Raw genomic sequence first — 16803 nt, 5'->3', positions numbered from 1 at the left:
GTCAAATCTCTGGAAGAGTTTAAGAAGGAACTGCAGATGCTGCAAAATGAAAGGTAGACAAAAGTGCTGGAGAAACTCAGCGGATGCAGCAGCATCTGTGGAGCGAAGGAGATAGGCAACGTTTCGGGCCAAAACCCTTCGTCAGACTGATGTAGGGGGGGGGGGGGGGGGGGGGAGAAGAAAGGAAAAAGGAAGAGGAGGAGCCCGAGGGCTGAGGAAGAGCTGAGAAGGGGAGGAGACAGCAAGGGCTACCGGAAATTGGAGAATTCAATGTTTATGCCTCTAGGGTGCAGACTGCCCAAGCGGAATATGAGGTGCTGCTCCTCCAATTTCCGGTGGTGCTCACTCTGGCCAAGAAGGAGGCCCAGGACAGAGAGGTCGGATTCGGAATGGGAGGAGGAGTTGAAGTGCTGAGCCACCGGGAGATCAGGTTGGTTAATGCGGACTGAGCGGAGGTGTTCGGCGAAACGATCGCCAAGCCTACGCTTGGTCTCACCGATGTAGATCAGCTGACATCTAGAGCAGCGGATGCAATAGATGAGGTTGGAGGAGATGCAGGTGAACCTCTGTTGCACCTGGAACGACTGCTTGGGTTCTTGAATGGAGTCGAGGGGAGAGATAAATCTTTGGAAGACATGGATAGGCAACATTTTGGTTCGTAACACAAAACGTTGACTGTCCATATCCTCATGAAATGATGCTGCCTGACTCAGAGTTACTCCAGCACTTTGTATTCCGCATGAGATTGCAACATCTGCAGTTCCTTGTGTCTGCATGGTCTGTTAGAAATACAAAATTTATAAGACAGTAGTAAGCAGAATTTCAATTACCCACCAACAATTAGGACAATGCTAGGGTGTAGAAGCTAAGAGAATTCTCTTGGACTCTATTCAAAGTGAAAGTCAATTTTATTCGTCTCATGCACCCAAAGGTGCAGTGAAATGAATTTGCCAGCAGTGCTACAATTAAAAAGAACACACAATACACAATAGAATTTAACACAAACATTCACCACAGCATTCCTCACTGTGGTGGAAGGCAACAAGGTTCAGTCAGTCCTCCTTTGTTCATCTGTGGTCGGGGCTATTCGAGATAACTTTTTAACTATCAAGAGAGGAAGTGATATTGGGCTTTATTTGGGGGTAACAATGGAAGGTGGGCCATTGGGAGAAATGTTTTAATGCAAACTTAATTCAATTAAGTTTAATATTATTATGCAAAGGAGTAAAAATGGACCAGAATCAAAAGTTGTTTTTCAAGTTTGGATAAAGACAATTTTACTAGGCTAAAATAAGATTTGGCAACATTAATTGACAACAGGAAGGGATGATGGAGAGGGTGGAAATGAGAAAGTTGGGAGGGGGTGTTTAGGCCATTGTTTTCTCAATCATGTGATAAAGTAGAATGGGACCCTCAGAAGTAGGTGGAAACATCTTCCCATTTAACTTGGAATGCATTACAGGGGTGGTGTTGAAGGCATATACGATAGTGGCGTTTTAAGAGGCTTTTACATGAAAGTGCAGGGAATAGAGGGATATTGATCATGTATAGGCAGATGAGATCAGTTTAACTGGGCATCATGTCCGGTACAAACATTGTGGGCCGAAGTGCCCTTCCTGTGATGTACTGTTCTATGTTCAATAAGTGCAGCTGGATGAACACAGTAAGCAGTAAGGCTACAGACCAATTACTGGGAATTAGGATTCATTAAAAATAGATCTAATACTGGCATGCACGTGATAGCCAAATGGCCTACTCTCTATGTCACGAATTTCAGTGATTCTGCAGGCAATTTTCAGGCATGTGACTTTTTCAGGAATATTTCCTCACTTCAGAGGAAATGCCTCACCATGATATTTCTCCTCAAGAACTTAACCATGATTATGGGTATTGCCAAGCTCCCCTAATCAGTTTTTAGGACTTATTTTTCTTTCCAAATAGTGCCTGTAAAACTCTTCCTGCGACATCACTATGCTTGTTGATTGCTATCTATTGGAGCTCATCTGACTTTGCAAAACAAGGGCCCAGCAGTATAATCATTGCCACTACTTAAAAAGGAAGCTTTTATGCTGCCTTATATTGAAACCATTAAACTGTAGGCAACAATAAGGCTCCAATTGTTTATGATATTATTCAGAAAATATTACCAAATTTTAACATGCTGTAATTATGTAAATAACAGCAGAAGTCACATCATTGCTGTATTTTTAGTTCTGCATTTGCTTACAGGATGTCACCGTAGCTGTGAAGGATGAACTGGTTAGCACCGTTAATGAAGACGCAGGTTCCGACATCAACCAAGAATCCCAGACGTTTCAAGAGTTTCTTGCTCCCGGGAGTTTGCCAGAGTCTATCTGTGAAGAGGATGTCACACTTGCTCTTAAAGAGCTGGATGAGAGATGCGAAGAAGAGGAGGCAGATCTTTCAGGACTGTCAAGGTAGTTAAATCCATATTATTCTTTTTTTAAAGCAAGAGTGATTCAGTTACTTATTTACTTGCAAGTCCATAGTGATAATAGGAATTTTACTCTCTGTTTTAAAAGGATTTGAATGATTTCCAGCATATGTACATTGTTGAAGTTGAAATACTCGAATCTGATGATAGGAATAGACAAATAAATGCTGATCCAAAATATTTTGTTAAGGCGCTGTAACTTGTAGAAAAATATAGAACTGCAAATACTTGAAATCTGAAATATAAACAAAATGCTGGTTGTGCTAAGCAAGTCAAGCAGAAAGACTTTGTGATGCTATAGTGCTGAGAGAGAATGAAGACGTTACTTGATTGTTGACCGGAGAACATAAATAGAAACATGAGTGGGGATGAGGTGAAGAAGAAAAAAAATAATGTTGGTACTATAAGAAATTAGTTAATGTTGTAGGTCGTTGGACTTGATAATTCTAACGCAAACTGGAAAGGCTGGTTTTCTGGAATCCATTTAGCACTACCCTGCCAAGTACCGATTCATATTGAGAAGGGGAAAGGGATGGTTCCACCATGAGTGGCAAACTCTTAAGCAGCAGATTTACAATAGCAAATCTAACTGGGAAATAAAGTAACATCACCCCTGATTCATTGTGAACCAAGGTGGAGTAAGAGAAAGAAAGAGAGTGCCACATAATGAGCTAATTTTTTGTTTTAGTATTTCAACATTGTGAAATTCGTGATCTCAAAATGGCAGAGGTCAGAACCAGATTGACCATATGATCTTCAATGACAGATTGAGATGCTGGTGCACATGCATCGGGGGCACATCTGGGTAAACATCGAAATACATGCCAAAAATAGAGGGGAAGAGGGTCTAAACGACAAAAAAACAGGGTCTAAACGACAAAAAGGCATAAGTTACCAAGTGCTTTTTTATTGAGGATAACAAGATTAAAACATAAATCCCAGGATGCATTCTGCAAATTCAATTTAAATTGACGATTCCTATACTTTATCTGATTTAAAATCAAGATTATTAGATCACTCCTCACCTTGACGATTTCAAAACTATGGAATGCCTTCTTTTCTCCCTGCACTTTTGTCCGGTAAGGCTTAGTACTCAGTCCCTTTGCTATTGCTGCATATATTAATGATTTACACATAAAGAGTGAGACACGATGTTGAAATCTGCATGTTGTTGCAATTTGCACAAAATAACAATGCAGTTGACGGAGGAAGAAAGCTTTTGATATCAGGATATTGACAGTCTGGTCTGATAGACAGAAAATGGAATTTAATGAAATGCACGGTGAAGCTTTTGAAGAGATGCAACACTGCAAGAGAATATATAATACATGGGCGGATATTGAAAAGCTCAAAGAAACAGATTGACCCTGGAGTCAGGCCTGCAAATCTTACAAAGTCGAGGGACAAGTTGATGAGGTGGTTTAAAGGGCATGCAAGATATATTCCTTTATTAGCCTAAGCACAGAATATAAGAGTGAGTAGGTTATTCCCAGATTATATGTGATACTTGTTCGGCCATAGTTTATTGTGCTCCGCTCCAGTCTCCGCATCACAAGAAACATTACACTGAAGAAGATGGGTAGAGCTTTATGTTGATGTTGCCAGAATGGGAAATTTTAGCTTTTTGGTGAGATTAGATGAACTGGGATTGTATATTTTGAAACATTGGAGGTGAAGGGGAGGTTGATCTGAAATGTATAAAATTAAAAGAGACCTCGATAGAATGAATTGGAAGAACACATTTCCCTTAATTAACTGGTCAGAAGCCAGGAGGTATTGATTTAAGGTTTTGCATAAAATGATTATAAAGCTAAAAAAGGATTTTGAAAATCCATTTGAAGGCCAGTGGGAGTCTAGAAGTCACTGCCTAAAACAGTGTTAGAGACAGAAACTCTTATCACTTAAAATGTAGTGGTATGTATTATTGAAAAGTTGTGACATGCAGGTTTACAGTTGGAAGGTGAGATTGGGGTTTTGGGAAAATTGGAACCATATGAGTTGCAGACTTGCTGAGTTTTCCTTGTATTCCCAACTTAGTTGAGGCCAAACGTGGCTGTTTTTTTTTTCCATTGAATAATCCTTCATCCTTTATGTCTCAAATGTCCTTGATGAAATTTATTGTAAAATTAGATGAGACTGGTTAATGTTTGTCAAGAGAATCTGGGAAAGCCTTTTGGAAGTAGTCCAGCCAGTTTTGAATAAACCATGCATCATTTTTTTCCAGTAGTTTTGTGACCCTGAAGTAAATGGACTGATGGAAGTCGGCAATGTCATTGGCTTGCTATAAAATCAATCTGGTTTTTTTTGTCCATTTTTTCTAACCACGCCTTTTTTAATCCATTAAATGCAAAAGGAACTTGCTTGGAGCAGGAGATAATTTGATCTTTCTGAGTCAAAAGAAAAAAGGTGTATATCAATTTACAGGAAAGGATGGATTGCCACGAGATTTGAATAACTTCACAAATGTGAATCCCATTAAATTGATTGAGCTCGTAAATGGACATCCTTTGATGCATCCATCCTCTTAAAGTAAACCATACTGAATTAAAATTACTGTCTACGACTGCAAAAGGTCTTTTGCCTTTTCCAAGAGAATATGTTTTACATATTGCGTACAGCTACACTGTGTACCTATGCAGTTCATCTTCCAGCTAACGCACTGTAAATATTAAACTGCACTTCAAATGAAGTAATTATTCAGACTATTACTGCACTCAATATGAACGGTCTCAGATACATTTATTCTGCTTGTGTTGTAAGAATTTTCAGTAAACTTGAACAGTGAGTATACTATTTATAATTTCTGATTTTTTATCGTGGGTGGATTTGTTCCATTTTTCAGCTCACTTTGTAATTAAAGATACATTGGAAAATTGCACATCACATTGGCACGTTTATTCACTAAACCAAAAGCTATTTAACAGTGAGCCTGGTTTGAAAATAATCAATTTGTTCATTTTATCAGTGGGAAAAGATTCTGAACTACTATTTGATTTCTGCATTGTACTAATTAAATATAAAAGAGGAATGCTGCATCCAGTAAAATTTGCTTGGGACTGAAGTAAACATGATTTGCTACTCTATTGCTATTTTTAAAATGTCAGCAGTGTTTCTGCACAACTCAAAGAACAGCTCCTATTCCTAAGAATACTCTGGCATATCCACCATTATTTTTACTTCAATGTTTAACAACTAACATTCAAAAACTGCTTGATTCAAAATGTACGTGAGAAATAAAAATACAAAAAAAATCCATATTCAAAGGATCCTTAAATCCTCGCAGGGTGTAAAGTTGTAATAAAAATTACATAATATGTCCCATATGTATTTACATCTTTCATATTTAAACTTCTGAATGTTCTTAAACATCTGAATCTTTCAAAAGCTTTGGATAATGGGCTGCTTTATAACTATCAATATTATGAGACAGTTAAAGTAGGGCGAAGAATGGATCAAGTTCTGACACTTTTTTATTACAATGCTAAAATGTGAGTTCATGTCAGATTTTATACTGATCACCTTTAATTAAATTTATTTACAGAGCTTGCCAGCAACAAAATCTATTCATATTTTCTTTTGAGTTAAAGCTTTATTGTGCTGCTATTTTCGGGGAAAAAATATCCAAGTCCTAAGAAAGGATCCTATCTCTCTACGAGCCAATTTTAATGTTAATATATTTTTTGATATTTTAACAAAATGTTTTCTTGAACTACGTATGCTGTTATGTACAGTATTGCAGGGGGGGTGGGAGGGAATATTGAGGAAAAAATTATTTCCAGTTCAATAATGTAAATATATAGCGATGTTGATTTGAGAAAACAATACAAAATATGATGTTAAACGAATCATCATCTGAAATGAAGATTAGAGGGTAGATTCCGTCGTATTTAATTTAATTATCTTACCTTGTGCACTTTCTGTTTCATTTTCAGTCAAGATGAGGGAGACCAGGAAGGATATCCTGAGATCCATACCTCACCACCACCTTCACCTTTCCTTTCTGCTATCTTGTCTGCTTTCCAACCAGTGGCTTATGAGGATGAGGAGGAAGCCTGGCGTTGCCATGTCAACCAGATGCTGTTGGACACAGATGGATCCTGTGCTGTGCATACATTTCATGTGTTTTCTAGATTGTTTCAGGTTAGTGGTCTATTAACTAAAATATATGTTTTTGTAAGCAATATTACCAATTCGGAAATTAGAGCATAAAACAGTACAGTACAAGAACAGGTTCAAACACCCACAATGTCAGTGCTGAACTCAATGCCAAATCTCACCTGCCTGTACATGATCCATATCACTCCATTCCCTGCATATCCATCTGCCTGTCTAAAAGTCTCTTAAATGCTACCACCGTTTCTGCCTACACCACCACATTGGGCAGTGCATTAAAAAAAAAACCTGCCCAGCACATCATCTTTAAACATTGCTCCTCCCACTCAAACCCATCCCCTCTAGTCATAAATATTTTCAATCTGGGAAAAAGGTTCTCACTGCCTACACTATCTATACCTCTAATAATGTTATATACTTCTATCAGTTCTCCCCTCAACCTCTAGCATTCCAGTAAAAAAATTCAAAATGTTCAAACCTTTCCTTGTAACTATTACCTCCTAATCCAGACAGTATATCCTGGTAAACCTTTCTGCACCCTCTCCAAATATGTGATATTCACAATGCTTGCTTTGCTCATTTATTAAAGTTTTCTAAATAGGAATCAAGTCACTGGAAAGACTAGAATTAATAATTCTTTAAGTTAGCCATCATTAATGATAAGATATTATTCATACGAAAAAAACTTGATTTTCCCGGAACCAAGTCAACAACTTACTTTTGATGTGGTCTACAATAGTGTTAATGTTAACCAAACCAAAACTGATTTGTACGAATGCTAAGCATTCATGATGTAGAGAAACTTTTTGCTTTTGTAAATATGTTCAAAATACGTGAAAGATGCAGGGTAAAAAGTTAAAATTTCATTGCTCATTTCTGCAGAACATTCAGAAGAAATTCTGTGCAATAACTCATGATTCAGTCAGCCATTTGGGAGACAGCTTACAGAAGATTGGCTCAAAGTTCAAGAGTTCTTTAGAAGTAATGATGATGTGTTCAGATTGCCCCACTGTCTTTGTGGATGCTGAAACTGTAAGTTTTTCTCTGCATAAAACAATTGATGGAAATTAGTATAAATTAATTTATGTGATGTTTCACATTTGCTCAAAAGACTTATTCAAGTATGGGTGCATATTTCTTGAAGACGATGTTAAAGTGTAACTTGCCAACTATATATTTGAGCCTTCTGACACAACATAATCTACTTTCTGTTCAAAGGTAAATAAGTTTACTTTGCAAACACAAAACACTGAAGTAATTCCAAAAATGCTGGAAATACTCAGCAGGTCAGCCATCTGCAGTGAAGAGAGAAATAGAAATACCATATTTCTGAATATTATGTCGTAGGAACAAAAAGATATGGGATCAGCGCAGGAAAAGCATATTGATGCAAAAGATTATGTCATGAACTTATTGAATGATTGTGCAGGTTCAAGGGTGCAAAGGGTCTACTACTATTTCAGCTTCTACTTGGTGAAAGAAAGTTTAAAATTTAGTTACTTTTATCTAATTTTTTCACAGGTTTAGTTTAGTTTAGAGATACAGCGCAGACACAGGCCCTTCGGTCCACCTAGTCCCCACCGACCAATCATCCCTGCAGATCAATACTATCCTACACACACTGGGGACAATTTTCATTTCTACCAAGCCGATTAACCTACAAGCCTGTACGTCATTGGAGTGTGGGAGGAAACTGAAGATCTCGGTGAAAACCCACGCGGTCACGGAGAGAATGTACAAATTCCGTACAGACAGCACCGGTAGTCGGGATTGAACCCGCGTTTCCGGCGCTGCAAGCACTGTAAGGCAGCAACTCTATCGCTGTACCACCGTGCCGCCCTACAGATAGAAATAGATAGTACATCTACTGAGCATTTCCTGCTTTATTTTAAATTTACTATTCATTTTACTTTGTTTCATTCTTTCACAATTGAAATGTCTCAGTTGATTATGCATGCAATCTCTCCAGTTTGGTTACTTTCCTGCCTTTTGGGGCCCAACTAATTTAATCAGGATTCTCCATTGCAGTAACATCCACCTGCATTCCAGTTCATACCACTGCAGTAATGAATTTGCCACAGTGCCTTCCCTCTTGGATACAATGTTCATACCCTACATTTCCTAATGGCAGCTCTTTGAATCACTTTTGGGCTTGCAAAATCTATCTTTGAATTTGCTTGTACAATTACAAAAAAAAAGGTTTTAAGCTATTATCCTTCCAGATCATGTTAACTTCCATCTCCCAAGGATGATTGAATGAGATTATTACATAAAGGAAATATAAACTTTTTCAGAGCCATTAAGGATACCAAAAGGGAATTCTGAACTAAGCTGGAGTCCTAAGGCAATGATGCAGATGCCTGTATATTGTGGCAACGCTTGCTTGCTATAACTGGCTACAAAGCAAAGGCGGGCAGTATCGCTGACAACAATGGGTCCCTCCCTGATGAAAATGCATTCTATGCCCACTTTGTGCAGTAGGGCGGGTGGAGGAACATCACCCTCCCCCCCAGTCTCAGGTGTACCTGCATCAACGGTTACAGTAGCAGTTGTAAGATCGGCCTTCCTGAGTGAATCCATGGAAAGCAACTAGCCCGGATGGAGTCCCAGGATGCATCATTAGGATCTGTGCGGATCAGCTGGCAGAGGTATTAATAGCCATCTTTAACCTCTCGCAACTCCATTCTGAGGTCTCCATCTGCTTCAAGAAGACCACTATCATTCCAATACCAAAGAAAAGTAAGGCAGCGTGCTTTAATGACTACCACCCAGTAACTCTGACAACCACTGTCAAGAAGTGCTTCAAGAGGCTGTTGCTGCACATTAACTCCAGCCTCCCAGCCAGCTATGAACCACCGCAGTTTGCTGACCATCACAATGGGTCCACAGCAGAAGTAATTTCCCTGGCCCTAAACTCATCTCTGTAACAGCCGGACAAGGACTCCTCCATTAGACTCCTATTTATCGACTACAGCTCTATATAATCCCATCTAAAACTAGAATCTTGAGCCAAGAAGCCAGTACACAGCCTGAGACACAATGAAGTTATAACTGGTAACATGACCCCACTCATTTATAATTATTTATTTATATTTTTATGAAAAATGTTCCCAATTGGGCCCCGCACCTCCTAAGGCCGGCCCTGCCTGAGTCCATTTCACGACACCGTTCATGATCTGGGTAATTGGAGGTACTGAAGGGCTAATTTACACTGTGTTTTCCCTACCATCCATCTGTACATAAACAGATGATTTGTATATCTGAGAGCGAGAGAGAGAGTGATTAAACCAGAGTCATGGTGGTTGTTAGTTTTTAACATTTGTCTGGGACAAAATATCTTAATATAACATTATTAAAATATTAATAGAGCATATATACATAAGGTACCCAAACATTTTGTTTATTTTCTTACAGCTTGTCTCCTGTGGGTTGTTAGAGACATTAAAGTTCAGTGTGTTAGAGCTACAAGAACATTTGGATACCTACAATGCCAAAAGGGAGGGAGCTGAGCAGGTGAGCTACATACAAAATCATTCCTACATTTATATTTCTACTTTCTTTTGATATATCTAGGACAATTTTTATCAAATTCCAATGAAATATTTAAAAAATCTCAAACACAAAAAAAAAGTTTAATCATTTTTTTATTTTGCTAAATTATTCATACCAGTAGAAATGTGGAATACAGCAGGTTTTCAACATTGCCACTGTTTGAAACACTGAAATAAATAAAATCTATTGCTGATGTTCATTAAATCTTGCAGAGCGCATGAATTGTGATTATACTTTTTACTGCCTATTTCAAGTAAAGGCACATATTCCATTCCTTTAGGTATATTGGAATAAACTATATAATGGTATATTATTATGAAATTATCAAACTATAAGATATCCTTTACATTATTCACTGGTTGCATGTCAAGAATTGCAATAAATAGTTCATAGTTAGTAATCAATATGTTTTGACGAGCTGGGGTGAACTATCGGGAAAATGATATCTCTTATGCCATAAAGGGATATAAAATGCTGGATTAACTCAGCGGGTCAGGCAGCGATGTATGTTCTCTGGAGAACATACATCGATAACATTTTGGGTCGGGACGCTTCTTCAGGTGCTGCATAACCTACTAAATTACTCCAGCATTTTGTGTCCTTTTCTGTTGACCAACATCCGCAGTTCCTTGTTTCTCTATCTTATGCCATATTTGATATCGTAAAACAACTTATTTTTGTTTGCTATGTATTTTATTGCTGAGTAATATTGGCTTGGTTAATACCTTTTAAACTTCAAAGAGTATGTGGCCTTCATTCTTCTGAAGCTCAATTATATTGATTTGTTTTTTTAAACCTGACCAAAGTAGCAAGTGATGGAAAATGATGTATTTTAAATTAAAGGCAAATATTTGTTATTATCTTTGGGAAATCATTCTGTTCCTTTAAATTGACAAGCAATGGTTAAGTGAAATCATTAATTATTGCAAATTTGAATGCTCTGTGGGCACTATTTGTAGAATTTGCAGCAATCTTTGTATAATTGGATAAGGGAGAGTAATGCTGGTAATCTTGTAAATTTTCATACAGCTAAACACTAGTCATGAAAAAAAATTGACAATAAGGCCATTTTTGCAATATTGTATAAAATGTGAAATGCTGTACTTTAGAACCGCTGACAGAATGTGGAAAATGTACATAAATAATGCTATGATGCTGGAATTCATTCAGAGAGCTGAATTTGTTTTGTCTGTAATTTATGTAATTTACAAAAAAATATATTTTTCAGAAGATATCCTCTCTTTGCCGTGAGAATGATGACTTCTGGGAATTAATATTGTATTGGTTAAAAAAAATTTCTGTCAGAGCTATTCTTATAACCTGGCCTGAGGTTGGTGAGATTGTCAAATTCAAAGACGCAGCCCAATCTCGTATTGGATCTTTACTTGGAGTAATTTGTCAGTTTTGTCCATTTGCTGGAGGTTAGCTGGACTGAGACGATACAAAAGGGTATGAGCAACATAACAAAATCTTGTAGTAGCCCGCAATGACGGCGACTTCCTATTTGATTGTTTAGTTGAAGCCTAGCATGTTTAGAGGGCATTGAATAACATGTGTAAGAAACAACTGCAGATGCTGTTTTAAATTGAAGGTAGACACAAAATGCGGGAGTAACTCAGCAGGAGAGGCAGTATCTCTGGAGAGAGGCAGTATCTCTGGAGAGAATGAATGGGCGACGTTTCGGGTCGAGATCCTTCTTCAGCCTGATGTCAGGGGAGGAGGCGGGACAAAGATAGAGTGTAGTCAGAGACTGTTAGACTAGTGGGAGAACTGGGAAGGGGAAGGGAAGGGGATGGAGAGAGAAAGCAAGGGCGGTAGAAAGTTTGGTGATCTGCCAAAATATCATTTTTTAGTGAGTTATTACCAACAGAGGCAAGCTGCCAAGGCATGATATGAAGTTGTCACTATGCGTTAAAGGGGAACTTGACAGGTTTAAGCAAATTGATGGTTACAGGTTTAGGAGTAAATCATATAGAATAGTAGAAAAATGCAGAAGGCCCTGCAATCAATTTGGCATTACCGAAACAAATTTGAATCCTTGTTTCCCTTTGTATCCCAACATCTAAATTTCTCCCAAGAGGTTCTCAGCATCAGCCTCAAGTGCTTTGAAAGTCCAGTCGAAGTATTCATCCCTCAGCGCAAAATAGGTGAACCAAAGCTGTGTGCACACTTTCCTTATTATTTTGAAACTCCTCTCCAAGCAATCATATTTCAATTTATATTCCTTTAAAAATCTTGAATCACATCTTCTTTACATTTTATCTGTAGGAACCTCAGGTTCATCAACTTCTTGCAGCTTAAATTGATTGAAGGAAATTAGTTTTTATGTCCTTTTTCATATTGTTTCCAATTTGAATATCATTGTTTCAAGGCACTAAGCAGAACTCTACATAGCTTTCCAACTGTGGCTGATACAGTGCTTTGGTGATTTTTTTCAATCATCTCGTGAAGTCTATTTTATTTCTCTGGCTATTTATATATAAATCCAGTAAACCTTCCTTTAGTGATACTACACTGCAGTGCTGTTGATTTCTGGGATTTATCTATCAATACTGCTAGAATTTTGTCCTCCATTACATCCAGTAGCATAGTCAGTCACTTTGTGTTATGGTTGTTTTCCTTCCCCAGTCCTATCACTTAATATTAGCCACGTGATATAGCACTTTCCACTGATCCATCCTTTAAACCTACCTGATTCCTTTAAATTGCCTCTTTCGTTTTCAATACGTGAGAATACAAAATTTGCACCTACCCACCCTACATTCATCATTTTCTGAAACAGTCATAGGGTGTTGAACATAATTTGCTTTCAATCCAAGAGTTGCCGGGATACAAACCTATCGACTCCCACAGTTGTCTGTATTACACTTCCTCTCATCCTGCCTCTTGGAAAGACATTAACCCCTACTTTCAATTCCTCTGTCTCCACTGCATCTGCTCTGAAGATGAGACTTTCCATTCTAGTACATTTAATAAGGTCCTCTATCTTTAATAAATGTGATTTCTCCTCTGTTGTCATAGATGAATACCTTACCCATGTCTCCTCTGTGTCCCATAGTTCTTATCTCACTCCCCCTCCACCCAGATGGAACAAGGATAGAGTTCCCCTGTTCCTTACCTTTCACTACACCAGCCTTGGCATCCAACACATTATTTCGCAACATCATTTCGCTGAACACTTTGTACTCTTTTTTTCAGGGCCTACTGGATCTTCCAGTTGTTACCATTGTAACACTCCATCCCATTCCCATATCAACCTTTCTGGTAGTGCTGGGGCTCATTTGGAATAAGGAATGTTTAACGTAATGAACAAAAAGACAGGCATAGTTGGGACCCATGCGAGTGTCCATGACTACACTTTTGATGAAAGTGTGAGGAGTCAGAAGAGAAGTTGTTAAGGATGAGGACAAGTTCTGCCAAGCAGAGGAGAGTGTTAGTTGAGGGGAACTTGTTGGGTCTCCATCCAAGGAAGAACCATAGGGCCCTGAGGCCTTAGTGATGGGGATTGGAGGTGTATAGGGGTTAGATGACAATGGTAAAAAATTAGGCAATCGGGGCCTAGGAATTAAAAGTTATTGAAGTGGTGAAAAGCATGTAAGGTGTCTCGGATGTAGGTCTAAAGGACTCGATAAGGGAGGACAAGATGGAATTGAGCTATTTGGAGATGAGTTTGGTGGGGTAGGTGATGGCAGAAACAATGGGTCTGCCAGGGCAGTCCTGCTTGTGGATTTTGGGAAAGAGGTAAAAATGGGCAGCGTGGGGTTGAGGAACTATAAGATTGGAGGCTGCAGAGGGGAGATTCCTGGAGGTAATATGATCGATGATGCCTTGGGAAATGGTGACCTAATGTTTGTTAGTGGGGTCCGGTCAAGGGATAATTACAGTTCCCTCCATAATGTTTGGCACAAAGACCCATCATTTATTTATTTGCCTCTGTACTCCACAAATTGAGATTTGTAATAGAAAAAAAATCACATGTTGTTAAAGTACACATTGTCAGATTTTAATAAAGGCCATTTTTATACATTTTGATTTCACCATATTTATACATAGCCAGCCCTCCCCCCCCCCCCCCCCCCCCCCCATTTCAGGGCACCATAATGTTTGGGACACATGGCTTCACAGGTGTTCGTAATTGCTCAGGTGTGTTTAAATGCCTCCTTAATGCAGGTATAAGAGAGCTCTCAGCACCTAGTCTTTCCTCCAGTCTTTCCATCACCTTTGGAAACTTTTATTGCTGTTTATCAACATGAGGACCAAAGTTGTGCCAATGAAAATCAAAGAAGCCATTATAACTGAGAAACAAGAATAACACTGTTAGAGACAGCCAAGCCTTTGGCTTACCAAAATCAACTGTTTGGAACATCATTAAGAAGAAAGAGAGCCCTGGTGAGCTTACTAATCGAAAAGGGATTGGCAGGCCAAGGAAGACCTCCACAACTGATGACAGAAGAATTCTCTCTATAATAAAGAAATATCCCCAAAAGCCTGTCCGACAGATCAGAAACACTCTTCAGGAGTCAGGTGTGGATTTGTCAACGAGCACTGTCCTCTGAAGACTTCATGAACAGAAATACAGAGGCTACACTGCAAGATGCAAACCACTGGTTAGCCTCAAAAATAGGATGGCCAGGTTACAGTTTGCCAAGAAGTACTTAAAAGAGTAAGCACAGTTCTGGAAAAAGGTCTTGTGAACAGATGAGACGAAGATTAACATATCAGAGTGATGGCAAGACCAAAGTATGGAGGAGAGAAGGAACTGCCCAAAATTCAAAGCATACCACCTCACCTGTGAAACACGGTGGTGGGGGTGTTGTGGCCTGTGCATGTATGGCTGCTGAAGCTACGGGACACTTATCTTCGTTGATGATACAACTGCTGATGGAAGTAGCATAATGAATTCTGAAGTGCATAGACACATCCTATCTGCTCAAGTTCAAACAAATGGTTCAAAACTCATTGGCCGGCGGTTCATTCTACAGCAAGACATTGATCCCAAACATACTGCTAAAGCAACAACGTTTTTCAAAGCTAAAAAATGGTCAATTCTTGAGTGGCCAAGTTAATTGCCCGATCTGAACCCAATTGAGCATGCCTTTTATATGCTGAAGAGAAAACTGAATGGGTCTAGCCCCCAAAACAAGCATAAGCTAAAGATGGCTGCAATACAGTGAAGACACCCAGCAACTGGTGATGTCCATGAATCGCAAACTTCAAGCAGTCATTGCATGTAAAGGATATGCAACAAAATACTAAACATGACTACTTTCATATACATGACTTTGCGGTGTCCCAAACATTATGGTGCCCTGAAATGGAGGGACTATGTATAAACACTGCTGTAATTTCTACATGGTGAAACCAAAATGTATAAAATTGGCCTTTATTAAAATCTGACAATGTGCACTTTAACCACGTGATATTTTCTATGGCAAATCTCAAATTGTGGAGTACAGGGGCAAATAAATAAATGATAGGTCTTTGTCCCAAACATTATGGCGGGCACTGTGTTAGGAGATATTCAAGAGCTCCTGCCTGGCCACAGGAAATGAAATATTTGCACAATTAAGCTGACTGAATTATCATAAATACCGCCTGCATGAAATATATTATTTAAATTAAATTGCATTAAATTCCTTTCCCGAGCTGTCATTTCTGTTTTGGGTTTTTTCGGCAACATATGCAGCATTGTCACCTTTAAACATTTGACTGGTGGTGGATGGTGACATGATGATATGCTGTATTTTACAAGCAAATTCTGTTGACTCATAAATCTACACTATAATTAAATTCGGCTACAGAGAAAGCACAATAAGATTTACTAATGGGACTTGGAATCCATTCACTAATTAAAACATGTCCCATACCCTCTGGGGTATTCCATCATTCTTGCACAAACCTTCAAATATAATTGATTGATTCCAGGGGGCTTCTTAAATTGATTAGATTAAGAATTGTCTTTCTTGCATGTCACTGGAACTGACATTTGGAGCAGGGCTGTTGATGTGTACTATTGGTTCATATTTATATATTCAATATTGTTTTTGCAGAGCCAAAATTAATAGTTCTGCTTAACATGGTCAACAGGCTTTAAGAGCTCTGCATATAACATATTTGTAGATATTTTTAAAGTACCAGCACTATTAAATGTTTGTAAATGTATCAATCAAAATTTTATGAATTAGAATACAGGAATAGATCTTATACAGATTTTGTTCAAAGTTTTCTAAAGCTGGTCTCATATTCTCTAAAGTATTCCATCCATTCTTACACAACCAGGTATACTTGATTGATTGTGGTGGACTTCTTAAATTGATTAGACAAAGAATTATCTTTCGTGTATGTCATTGGAACTGACATTTTGAGCAGAGTTGGTGATAACATATATATTCCTATAGTATATACACAATGCACTGTCTATACTTATCCAAAGATATTGGGGTTTGGCGATAGATAATTGGTGCCCCTGCATTTGCTTTTCCTCCAGAAGAACCACATCAGATTATGTGCATTTACAATTAGGGTTTCTGGTTTGGAATTCTGTGGATATATCTGTTAAATCGTTCGGAGGTAACTTCACGCATATTTTCAAGTACAGGATTTACAAACTCCAATTAGGTATTTACACAGAACATCCAAAAGCTGCAAATGCTAGAATTCTGAAATAAAACATAAGGTCAGGC

The 16803-nt window shown here is 38.4% G+C and overlaps 1 protein-coding gene across 7 annotated transcripts in view; it reads left to right on the top strand.

Moving 5' to 3' along the window:
* fryl (FRY like transcription coactivator) overlaps positions 1–16803 on the top strand; it is a 318781-nt gene that overhangs the window by 275936 nt on the left and 26042 nt on the right. For all 7 annotated transcript variants that reach the window (XM_033028305.1, XM_033028264.1, XM_033028273.1 and 4 more), the window contains 4 exons: positions 2230–2438; positions 6388–6595; positions 7451–7600; positions 9983–10081. In XM_033028305.1, the coding sequence (XP_032884196.1) occupies positions 2230–2438; positions 6388–6595; positions 7451–7600; positions 9983–10081 (666 nt within the window). The remainder of the gene's footprint in view (positions 1–2229; positions 2439–6387; positions 6596–7450; positions 7601–9982; positions 10082–16803) is intronic.

Source organism: Amblyraja radiata, chromosome 1 (assembly GCF_010909765.2).
Source record: "Amblyraja radiata isolate CabotCenter1 chromosome 1, sAmbRad1.1.pri, whole genome shotgun sequence".
In the NCBI taxonomy this organism is placed as follows: domain Eukaryota; kingdom Metazoa; phylum Chordata; class Chondrichthyes; order Rajiformes; family Rajidae; genus Amblyraja; species Amblyraja radiata.
This window is presented reverse-complemented; position numbering and strand designations above follow the sequence as displayed.